This window comes from Suncus etruscus, chromosome 8 (genome assembly GCF_024139225.1).
Source record: "Suncus etruscus isolate mSunEtr1 chromosome 8, mSunEtr1.pri.cur, whole genome shotgun sequence".
In the NCBI taxonomy this organism is placed as follows: domain Eukaryota; kingdom Metazoa; phylum Chordata; class Mammalia; order Eulipotyphla; family Soricidae; genus Suncus; species Suncus etruscus.
The window spans coordinates 75,908,315-75,921,487 of record NC_064855.1 but is presented as its reverse complement, the minus strand read 5'-3'; the positions used below and the strand labels follow the sequence as shown (position 1 = coordinate 75,921,487).

The window sequence follows — 13,173 nt, the reverse complement described above, 5'->3', positions numbered from 1 at the left end:
CTTTAAAATATTATTAAATAATTTGGCTATTATATATCTAGTTTTAATGTAGATCATAAGTAATTTTATTGAATGCCATAATTTGATAAATATTCAAAAAGTTAAATAAATTGTTCTTCTCGAAGTGTTTTTTATAGGACAAAATATAGAACACCTAATAAAAGTCCACTGAAATAGTCTTGTCCTTAATTAGCTTTTATATATAAGTATGGATTCTCATATAAAATAGTAAAAAACAACTTATTAACTATTTTGTTTCACAATTATGTTATATTAAAAATCCAACATGAAATAAAACTGAACCCTCTTCAAAGAAAACTGAGGATTTAACCAATAATGTTTAATGAGTTGTCCAGTATTATGTGTCTAGAATGAACAACAGAAAAATAGATTTTCTTGATGAACCATGCATAACCATTGTCAAGAGCTTTTGAGTTTAAAAATGCCCCATTAACTTGATGATCTATTTCTTTGTGCCATAAAGATGCTATAGCAACTTTTATAAGTCGTTTTTGCCATATGCTCCAAAAATTATTTTCTACAAAAGTCAAATAAATTTGTCTTGCAGGTTTACCTACTTGAAAAACCTAATACTCAATTCAAGAGATTTATTGAGATTAAATAAATTCCACTAGTAACATGACCAAGAAGAAGTTTTAGGTCTTTCATTTGTTTGTTTGTTCATTTGAATGACTAGGTGCTCCTTTGACTCTGGTCAGATGATTTTGGCCAACTAATTAACAGCCTATTTACCCCTTACATTTGAAAGCAGTGAATGACATGGTGGATGCCTTTTTTCAGGAGAGTAAAATTCCTCCTGTTATGAAAAGGCAAGAGTGTAAAGGAAAGATAATGCCATTTTCTATTTATCATTTAGGGACAAACTAAGTACTGTCAAGACAAACTGCAGGTTAGGTTTTTTGTTTGTTTGTTTGTTTGTTTTTTAGGATAGTTGTATAACATTGGATGCTTTAATAGTGTTCAGTAAAAAGTAATGAAAAAAGTACCTGAGTAAAAACATAATAATTAGGTTAGTCACAATCTCAGACTGTAATGGTTCTGAATATTAAGTCTGTTAATATATAAAAAAAACAGTATATTTTCTTACTACATGTTACACTTTCAGAGGAAAAGTAAAATTAAAAGAAAAATTCAAGAGCACAATATTGTTTTTGTTTATAATTTCAGAGTTGCCACTTTCTGAGATGGATAGAACAAAAATATGGCATATTTACAGTAACTGAGCTACAATGCAAATGAGCAAATCTAACTTATATTGAGTAAATCAAGACATACTATCTATTTTTCAACCAGACTGTGAAGAAGCATAATTCCATATTTATTGTTTACACCCAGGGCATAACAGTTCAGGGCAAACATTTGGTAGGGACTCAATCGATGTTTGCTGAAATTGTAGAAAGTGTGGCTTATTATTTTGTCTCCCATGAGTTTATTTAAATAAACCATGAGTTTATTTAAATGTCATTTAAAAATATGTTTCATCAGTTCTGTAAGATGATGCTGGGACATAATGACATGTTTATGTTTTGGGGTTCTTTTACAAAGCTGTCTACAAACTACATTTTTATATTTACAAACTATATATATATACACATGTATATATACATGTGTAATTATATATAGTTTTGGGGCCACACTTGGCAATGCTCAGGGGTTATTCTTGGCTTTGCACTTAGAAGTTATTCTCAGAAGGCTCAGGAGACCATAATTTATCAAAGCCAGGTATCTGCATGCAAGACAAAACACCTTCCCCATTCTGCTACCACTCTGGCCCCAACACTTGCAAATCTTAAGTCAAAGTCTTGTTATATTGTAACTGCACAGTAGTTATTTGACCAATTTATCAATCTGAAATATTTAAATCATATTTAACCCTAGAAGCAAAATTATTAAATGTAATCTTAATTGTATTTTACTAGCTATCAAATAACAATAATGCTTTTGATGCATGGTTGCTTTTCAAGATATTTATCATCAGTATCCCTGTGGTATGCTGTGTGTACTGCATCACTTGTATACTAATGAATTCAAGAAAAGGAAACATCACTATTAGTAATAGCTTTTTATTCGGAGTCCTCATTTTCCAGATAGGTCACATTAAACACAGCCATTAAACAATAGCATTGAGATAAATCCATACAATGTATGCTGCTTTTGTTGTTGTCCTTGTTCACCAATCACTTGGTGCAGCTAAGAACCTTATGGAGTGATGGGGCTGATAAATGGGAATAGCCAACCTGCAAAACACTGGGACCAGGAAATTCAGACTTTAATCAGGTCTCATTCAATTATGTTTTCAATCAACACATCTTGATAGCCAAAAGTCTCATTTGAATTAATGTTCTGGTAAATGCTGTCTGTTGTCAAAAAAATATAATTAGACAGTAATGAGTGGGCATATATTATGCCAAACCTCGGTCTACTTATTGACCTCAGAAACTTCTACCCCATTAGGCAACAAACAGCTTTTAACCTGGTTCTAACAAAGCATACTGCTCTATGATTACATGACTGTTTCTTATGGTGTCATTTTTTTAATTAAGCAGTGCCTCAATCCTTTAGAGGGAAGTCGTGTTTTACAAGATCTCAGCTAATTTGGGAAAAAAAAATAAGGTGATTTCCTAACCAGGAATTGAATTAATTTATGGAGTAGTGAGCCAATCTCTATAAGTTGCCTGACAGAAGGATAAGTAAGTCAGTTGAAGAAATAATATAAAAACATTCTTGGAATTGCATGATATGCCTCTTTAATGTTTACTTTGGTATAGGTATAACTAACACTGATCCTCACTACTTTTAATTTTGATGAAAAGATCTTTCATCACTGGCAATAAAAAGATTGTTTCATCATCAATATTTTATTTCATCAGTAAACAATTTTTAGAACCTTGACTTTCTTATTAAAACTTCTATAAATTTTCTGTGCTTGACTTCAGTTACATAAGAACATAAAAGGCAAAAAAAATCAATTTTTATTTCAAATGTGTAGACTTTCTTTTAGAGATTATTATTTGAAGGATGTGAACTAAGAAAAAATGTTCACATTCTGAATTATGCTGAAACCCCTTGAAATATCACTGTCTGATCATGCATTACCCTTTAGTGCAAGTTGCTCCCCAAAGGGGGTGATTTTGGCATCTCATAGACTTCCTTGGAAGCCAAGCACCAGAGGTCTGTGACAAAGGCAGTTGCCAGCCAAATGAATAAAAGCAAAATTCCCTCAACTCAATAGAAAAGCTTTGAGTCATGAGTGCTGAATTACCACCAACATGTAAATAAATAATCACTACTAAATACCGATAATGTGTTAAACATCTAATTCTAGTTAATCACTGGTGACACAGAGCCTAAGGTAAATCCCTTACACGTTGGCACAACCAATTCTTAAAATCTTAATAATGTTTTAATGTCTCCAGACACATATAATAAATTGAACAACTGGTTACTCAGCATTAAGTCTGTTTTAAAAAATAAGCCCTACTCTCCTTGTGGATTTTATTTACTTACTGCCTTAGACTTGACTAACTGGTTATCTGTCTAGTAAGAGAGCGGCAACACTTGATAAGAATAAATGAAAATCAGAATCCATCCAAGTTTAGCTATCAAGCTAAGTCAACCTGTAGTCTCCTGGCAAAAAAAAAAAAAAAAAAAAATAACATCATTTAACATAGACAACACATTTCAGTTACATAAATTGTCCAAAATATAGAGTCAATTAGGTTTCACATGTACAAGATCCGTCCTTTTCTAATTTAAACATTTACGGAGAATAAAAACCAAGAGGAAAACTTTGGAAAGGCTGTTACTAGCAACCAAATACAGTCCTCGAGAGAATAAGGCTGATGGGAGTTGTCCACTTTCCCTTTCAAAACAATTTTGCAAACGAGGTACAGTCTCAAACCTTGACAACATTTTGACAGAAATACTTTCAGTAGAATTTTTTTGAGGTTTTAAATTACAAAACATAATTCAGTTTAGTGTTTGTGTTTGCTTGTATTTTTAATGTAAGATTTTTATGACATTTATGCTGTTTCTACACTGGCTTGGTGGCCAGAAAAGAAGGCACAGAATTCTCCACCAGTTTGCAAATAACGCAGTTTTCTGCTCCAGTGCACAAACAGCCTTTATTTAACTCAGCACCACATTTTCTAAGGTATGGGCTGGAAACTATTTGTCATGAAGCTGTAAAATGCCAAAAATTTTAAACGCTGAAGGAAAATGTCAATCAAGGCATTTTCCCATCTGCTGCTACTTCTGCAAGTGCTAATTTTATTTTTCCCAAATCCTGAAATTTGAGGTTTCCTAGCCTCAGATGGAAGTAAGTTTGAAACCTGCTAAATGTCACAAGAAAAGGTGTAACTAAATGAAAGAATAGGAGGTGCATTGTTCTCAAAGAACACTAGGTGAAAGAGGCAGAAGATCTTTAGTAGAGGAAAAGGAAAAACATTTCGTTAATACCCAGTCCTCTTGAAAAACACTACACAATGCAAGTAACCAGTGCTGGTACCACACATGCATTAAAGCATTTTTCATGGTTTTGAAATATAATGGGAACACGCATCTTGAACCAGTTAAGATACTTTTGAGAACCAATCAATGGCATGATAATCTACACAGGCAGAAGCTGCATGTTATTGGAAAAAATGTGAAGTTTCAGGTACTGGTACAAATGTAATTTTTGTGATTTAGCATGACTTTAATAAAAGCTTCTACAAGGACTTGCACATAACCATGACTGATGGATGTATTTTTTGACCTTTCAGTTAGCTCCATCAGCTCACTCAAACACATTTTGAACAGATTATGTACTGTAGTACTTGGTAGACTATACATTAAACAAGAGACTTTGCTCTGAGGCACTGCTTCCCACACTCCATGGGGAAAAGGAAGCAGGAAAAAACAAAACTCATAGAGTTCGACAGCTACCGAGGCAACACTTGCCATTTACAATATAAGCCCAAATATTTTTGCAACACAACTATATATTAATTTAATAAAATACACAATATAGCTCTTATACACTCAACAATTTGGCTCATATGCACTGAATCTGCAATAAATCAATAAAAATATGTCATTTGATGTAAACACATTGAATCTTCTTACATTTGCACATTTAAATGGTCATGTGATTTGTGTATGTCTAAGACATTTTCACTTTCCTGAGCTATTTTAGTGTCCACAAATAAATACAACATATTAATCATATTAATTTTCTCTGCATGTTATCACTCAAATATTATTTTTTCCAAGACTTGTTTAGGTCAAATTTAATGGATATTATTGATATGTTGTAGGACACTAAAATGCTGGAGTCATTTTAAACCTTTAAATTTCTTCTCCTTTGATGATATGAATTAAGTCTATGTGTGTGCAGGACAAATGGACTATATATTTTTACATTTAACTTTTATACGACATGAGGTGCCTTACAAATGACCAAGTTTTAAAAATTTTTTCCCGACTAATGATACGGAATGTTCTTTATGTTTCTATGTGTGTGTGGCAGGTAACTTTATACAGAAATGTTTACCACAAATATATGTTAATGTTTGGTGTAGCTTGGACTACTGCAAGGTCTTTTCAGGATTTTTCAGTAGAAGCCTGTGATGTCAGCTAGAAATCCACCACAGATGACAAATTCTGACCCTGCTTTGTATGGGGTTTATAGGTAAACAGTTAAGTCAGCATAAATCACCGAGGACAGTCTTGGGGCATTCAGAAACACTTCCGTTTTCACACTGCATACCTTCCTATCAGATTGTCAAAAGGTAATTCGCCTCCTCATCCTCCTTTTTCTTCTCTCCTCTTTCTTTTCTCACTTTTTTCTCTTTGAGCATCATTAATTCTGTCCTGATCTACGTTTGGTCATAATAAAACCATTGTTATCTCTGAAAAAGAAACAGCAGTGAAAAGAACATACTTGTGGGCACTTCAGATGTTCACTAAAAGCCTTAAAGCAGCATTGGTCTTTCTTCATCCCTGTAAAATGAGTTCTCACCAGAAGGGATCATTTTTTAAATCGACAGAAGAAATAAGAAAAAGCCAATGCTTTTTTTTTTTTTTCACTTCCTCACAGCCACAGGGTCATTTCCCCGACAGTCCTGCAACAGCTTATCGATTTCTCTCACGACTTCCTCTGCATCCACAGATTCTCGGCCCAGATCCCTGTTGGGGTGCTCTAGCTGCTCAAGAACAGCACCCATTTCGCTGGAATCCCGGCTGGCTCTAGAATGCACATCTGCGAAGACCCTGGCCATCTGATCTGATGCCATGAAGGAAGGGTCTCTCGGTTGCTTGCTGGGTGACAGGTACTGACTGTCAGTGGGCAAGTACTGGCTGCTTGCTTCAGCCAGGGCTCCCGGTTTTGCTTCACAGCCATCCAGAGCGCCTTTCGTGGAGGTGCAAGGCTCAATGCATGCCTTGGTTGGGCTGCTTGATGCTGAAGGGACCTCTTGGAGGAGAGGGCTCAGGGCACGTTTGGCTTTTAAATAAGGTTTAACATTGGCAATGAGAATAGTGTGCTCTCGCTTGTCTTTTCCAAATGTACAAAAAGTCTTTTTCCCAGTGGGATTCACAGTTTCATAAGTCTCAGTCTCAACATTAGCTTCAACTGTGGGTACAAAGAGATTTGTGCGGTAATCTGCATTTTCAGCCTGATTGGCTGCAGGGAACTGTGGCATCCAACACCTATCAGAATGACCAAGCACTCGGCATTCATCTGTGCAATTAACACACTCTTCTGGTTCTGCAAAACAAAAGCAAAAACAACAAATCCAATCATTAGGGTTGACTTTAAATTTCTAGAGGCTGCCATCAGCTCTCAGGGGGCTTACTTGACCTCTGGTCTCTTAATTAAAAAGGAAAAGAAAACAATAATTAAAACATTTCAGGAGGGTTGCATAAACCTGCTGGCTGAGACAATGGTTTTATTTAAGTGTATTCTCTAGATATTAACGAATTCCCATAGCCTAGGGGAAGGAGTAAAAAGTGGCCATTGGAGAATCATTCACAGTATAATACAACATCACTGTAAACTAATCTTATGGGGATATAAGCTTGTCTTAGTTCTCTGAAAAACCCATCCAGGAGACAGAGAACTTCAAAAAAAAAAATTCGCCAGAATTAATTTTCCAAGTCAAATAATAGGGCAAAAACTGGATTGAGAGTTTCCAAAATAAGTCCTAAACTGCCTATACTTTCCCCTCTTTCTCTATGTTTTATCCCTATTTTGCTTGTAATTGTGATTTTGGTGACAGTCATGAAATAAAAGGTTTCCTTTAAAAGCCTTCTTTTCCAAGGGAGACTAGCAAATGGGATTTTTGCTCTGAGTGTGTTATGAATAAGCTTGTCAAAAAGTGCACATTCCTATTTTATTAGATATGCGTATGGATCATGCAATCAGTTTTCTTCACTTCAGCTTTTGTTTTTGGTGTAAGTAGGTGAAAATGGATTTAGTCAACAGATACAGTTTCAGAATGGAATGGACAAATCATGATTTCCTATTTTAAACGATAATGGTTTCTGTGAGGAATTTTGCTTCTATCCTTTGCCAATAAGCATATAGAGAGAGTCTAAATAAAGTGTTCTTTAACGATTCCTATTTCAAACATGCTGAACAAGAAAATATAAAAGAAAATTCCTTCATTATGACAACAGCTGCATACTTACATGACCCTAATATTTTAAACAGTAACTAAGAACTACATCTTTCCAGTTGTCCCTTTCATCTACAAGTGACTGTTTCCTCTTTCTACTTAATGATCCATTTAAAATTAGGAACTATTTATTTTCAGAAAAAATATTATTTTATATATATTATTAAAGAGATTAGAATTCCCTACACATTTAGGAACCCAGAATATTGCCTTTAATTGATGTGAAAAGATCCCTACACATGTTATAATGTTTCTGTTGGAGGGGAAAAAAAGTCTATATAAAGATATTAGAATTGAAACTGCAAAATAAATAATTGTGATAGATTTATAAATTACATTTCAAAATCATGGCATTGATTTGTATGATGAAATTACTGTTTGACAAAATTTTTAAAAAAAATTAAAGTGGTGTCTTGACAGAACAAAAATACCATCATATTTTATACTATGTGTCATCAACACTTGCGAAATGTTAGGAAAAAGATGTACTTAAGTAATTGGCTTCTCTTTAAAACATATGATTTAAAAATATTAATTACCTAATGGGCAAGTGAAATAGCTTAAGTTTATATGTAATACAAGCAAAGGATGCTGAAATATAACTCAGACTCAACTATCCACCCACAAATTTGAGTATTCTCCTAGGAATGACTGGAGACATACGGACTTGACAGCCTAAAGCAACCAGGACATAAGACATTCTCTAGGAAAATTTTCATATTCAAATGTATATGCTAGCAGATATATAAAACAAAAATAAATAAAAAATCAAATATCAGACATATGTTTACTTATTTTTAGTGGGGATATAAATATTACCACTCACTCATATCACTATTTTGTATGAGTATCACCATATTTATTCAAAGATAGTAGACTTTGAAGTATTAATCTACTTGATGATATGCATCTTCATATCTATCTACTTGTAAATGAGAGTCTTGCATCTTTTAGAACATGCTTTAAAAATTAACAGCATATGGCACCATCTTTTGAAATATACTAACAATATTACAATATTGACAGACCTTCATTTTAGCAATTTGGATATCCTAGCATTGAATGAATCAATAAGATTTAAGAAGTCAGTGAATAATGCAGATGTATGAAAGTATGAATCGACCTTGAATTTGAAACCATAAACATAAAATGATTGTTTGCACTTTGCTGCTGAAAATCTGCAGCCCTTCACTTGACTCCTTTATGCCACATCCCTAGGGACACACTTTGGTATTGATTATGATATATATAAACTGTTCACCTTGAGATTAGCCTGCAATTTTGATGAAAGCTATTCACAGAATAATGAAGAAAATCAAATAGGGTACTTTTGTAAAAGCAGCAAAAATTTAGGAGCAGAAAGTAAACTATAGCTTCCAAGAGTCATATAAGAATCGATGATATTGAAATTAATTTTCAAGTAACAAATAAGTAGATTAAGTAGGGCTATATAAAAGAGACATAACAAAATGTGCAAGATTAAAATGGAAAGCAAAAAAGAGGAAAGAGGGAAAGCAAAATGAATGAAACAAAGAACGTGAAGCAGGTAGTAAGGCCAAAATTGGGGAGGGTAGAAATTAAGATAGTGGTTTCAAGAAAAAGAATTTTATGGGAGGATGTTTGCCTTATTTCCTGATTATACTTTTAAAAGTGTCTTCAATATTCTTAATAAACATAGATGTATACACAAAATAGCTCATTTTCTCAAGTTTCTGTAGTTATAAAGGTAGATAATCTGTGTTCCTTAGGGAGAGTAAATCCCAGGAATAGATGTGTTAGAGTATATCTATAGTAAGAAAAAAACACAGCAAATTATCTACGCAGATACTATTTGCATATATTATATATGTGTAATAAAACATAATACATACTGGACAAGACATACATAAATCAAAATAAAATCATACAATTTATTTTTCCTTTGAAATCATTCTAGAACTGGTAAAAAGAATATTCACTTTCATTTCATTTTCTCTAAACATAAAATGATTACACCTAGTCCTTAGAATGTATGCTTTCTTATGTGACAAGAAGGATCATATAATCTAGGTACAAACTGAGATATAAATATACGTATACTACAAAGAGAAAACAAGTTTAAAATACAATCATGGGTATCTGGGGAGTTCTGACTATAGAGAAAGTTTGAACTGTCTCTTATTTTTAAATATAGAATTCATAAAGAGTCTTGTGACAATGACATAAATTTAAATTTGTATTTAGTATTGAAAAATTTTCTATACTCATATAGCTATCATACAATTTCCCAAAGGTAGATGTCTAAAAACAGTAAGTATAATGAGTTCAATATTATGCATCTTAATTTATATGATAAGTTTTGTAAAAAATTAAAGTCACTCAAACAACTGTAGCACTTACACTTCAGCTATACTCTAAGTACTCCCAAACACATCCACACAAATGAGTAAAGTAATAATTTTTATTTTCATATAGTTTGTGACACATGGAGCTATTTCTACTAGTTCAAAGTATGTTTTTGTTTTGGATCACAGCTATAATCTAGGGTCACTCTGTGAGTGCTCAAAGCTAGGAATCACACTGGCCTCCACAGTACAGGGTTTTTATTCTGATATTAGAACTGGCACTCTGTTCCCTCAATTTTATTTTTTTAACAGATGCAATCCTGGAAATAAATTAATCAGAAATTCTCATAATAAAAATTAATCAATAATATAACCAAGAAAAGATCAGCATTCATAAAAGTTCAGAAAAACTAACATATCTATTTATATACATGTATTTAGAAGTACACATGTGTGTAAAATATTTCACATTAAATACATTAATGTACAACATTTCAATCTTTCTCTTTGCCCTTCTGGCAAAGGTAGTATAAAACCTATGATTGAATCAACAACCTGACTACTTATAATTTTATAATTTAATACATTTCAAATGGATCTAGACAAAAGACACCTTGATCCTATATATCCATATTGGATGACATCTGAAAGCACTTGCTCTATCACTTTTTTAAATCCTAGACTAAAGCAGTTTAATAAGTTAAATCTTTGATATGATGACAAACTATCATTTGTGCCAAAATATATTAAAATGATCTACCACAGAGGAATATTCTCCTACATTTATGCAAGAAAAACATTTCTAAACTATGTAAAATAAGTTGTTGGATGTTAATAATCCCTTCAAAAATTAGTATAATTTTATGATTACACATGTGATTTCAATGTTGGCAATGCCTTTATATCAGTGTGTAGCCATTACAAGGATGGGCAAAATGCCATTAACTACTATGTATAAGACTAAACTCTGAAGCCAAAACCCCAGCAAGGATTAACAAAGATTAAAGTGGATTTTCTGGAGAAAAGTTATTTGAAAAAGTTAGGGAAAAATTCCTAGATTTACTATTATTCAGAAGAAAGAAAACATTTTGAGAAATCGATTTATACAAATTTCTATTTCAGAGAAAAATTATCTTTTATCTGAAAGTCTCAGTTTCAGCAAGGAATTTACTACAAATTCCAACTCATGGTAGTTGTTGTTGTTATTGTTGTTGTTTTTATCTTAAGAGCATTGTACTACATCATTTAAAGAGAGATATTTGTGGCTGATTTGTTACCATTTAGGGAAATATTAGGAAACATAAAAGGATTTTCTCCCATTTGTTTAAATGTGCTGGCTGCCCTTGGTAACTCAGGATATTTGTACATCTGAAAGATGCATAACATTTCTAGCTTCAGGGATCAGAAATGCATTTTATTGTATTTTAGTAAAAATAAATGTTGGTGTCTTAAAATTTTGAAAACTAAAATTCATTAATCAAGGAATTGATGAGGAAGTTCTAAAATGCCACAGTGATGCGAGAAAATACTGGAGACTTTTCTCTACTTGTGACTGTCAGCAAAAATGATTTAATTTCTGCTTTGTAAATAGGTTTAAGCAGGAATGGTGTTCTTCTCTTACTGTGGGGGTTGCTACTCTTTCTAGCAGCATCTTAAATTAGAGTTGTTTCTAAGCAGACAACTCTATAAATGGAAGTCCATTTTTTTTAATTTGTTCACATCTTTCATTTTTATTTCTAATTCACCTTCTTTCACCAACGTAAGCTTTCATAACACCTAATTAGCTGTCTGGAAAAGCAGAACACAGGCATCCATCTCTATTTATGGTTAATTCAAGATTTTGGGAGATTAACTTCAATATTTGACCTAGACATATATCACAGATTATTTAACAGAAAACCAATTCAAGACAATATACAGTTTGTTTATGTGCAGCTATATTTTACTAATTTTTGAATCAGTAATTAACGTATTGTACTTACTGTGTTTTTCTTCACCACAATTTCACACATGCATGCAACCTTACTAAATTACAATAACAGTTTAATAAGATATATTCTAACAAACCAGGAAAAAAACAATACTAAAATATAAGTCCTATTAGAATGTAGTCCATTAAAGCTCTGATAAAAGTTTTATTTAATAAATTAGCATAATTTGCTGTGTCTTGTGAACTAGCACTTCTCTAACATAGCCGTAGTTTCTTTTTTTGGCCATGATAATTATTATTCACTTACTTCCCTTTACTGTTCTATAAAATCCTTACATTTATTATGATGACAGGCTGAATCATTCCATATAAATGGCACTCTAATAATGTATATTCAGTTAAAGTATTTCCATTTATGATTTCTATGTCCCACTTACTAGCATATTAGTTAAAAATAAACCTCTTTTCTTTCTTTACGACTATTAGTGGAGTAAAAATTTCACTTTCGATATTATTTCTAGTAGCTGTTGAAAAACTAATTCAATACTTTTCTGTGTCAGAATAAGAAAAAAGGGATATTTTAATATTACAATTTTATCACAAGTTTTTTTCCCTGCTAGTATCCACATGACTGTCAGTCCTATTTTTAGCACTGTTTTTAAATATCTTGGTGTTTTTCTTATTCAGAGAAAACAAAAAAGATAACTAAGAAAACTGTGGTATAGTGACTGATCACTTTTTTGGCTAAGTGCTCTTTTACTTATTAGCTATTTTGTCTTATATTTCTCATAAAATAATCAATGCTAGCTTTGCAATAATCGTATATTCTTAGTTGTGGGATGTTTGTTTCTCTCTTTTTTTAAAATAATTTTTATTGTAAACAAAGTGAGTCACAAATCTTTCACACTAATATTTAAGGTACATAGTGACATTGAATCAAGGGTATTCCCACCACCATTGTTGTCCTCCATCCAACCCTCTTACCAGCACCCCCCTTCACTTTCCCCCACTCCTCTTCTGGACTGCTAGTATAACTGGTTCCCTCTGTGTATAGCTGGTTGAAAATTGGGTATCGATTCTGTTGTTGTTGACTTTGGGTTTGGTGTTTAAGTCTGATGATTTTTTTTTACTCAGTGTTCATATGATTGTTTAATTCTGGTACCATCCATTTTGTTTCCCTCTCTTTTTTTAATTTTTAAATGAACACAAGCATGCAGAACAGCTGCACATCAAGAGGATG

The 13,173-nt window shown here is 32.6% G+C and overlaps 1 protein-coding gene across 2 annotated transcripts in view; it reads right to left on the bottom strand.

Annotated features, from left to right (window-relative positions):
- Positions 1-2,068: 2,068 nt before the first annotated feature.
- Positions 2,069-13,173, bottom strand: part of PCDH17 (protocadherin 17) — a 96,874-nt gene continuing 85,769 nt past the window's right edge. For both annotated transcript variants that reach the window (XM_049778936.1, XM_049778937.1), the window contains one exon: positions 2,069-6,769. In XM_049778936.1, coding sequence (XP_049634893.1) covers positions 6,087-6,769 — 683 coding nt within the window. In that variant the 3' untranslated portion in view covers positions 2,069-6,086. The remainder of the gene's footprint in view (positions 6,770-13,173) is intronic.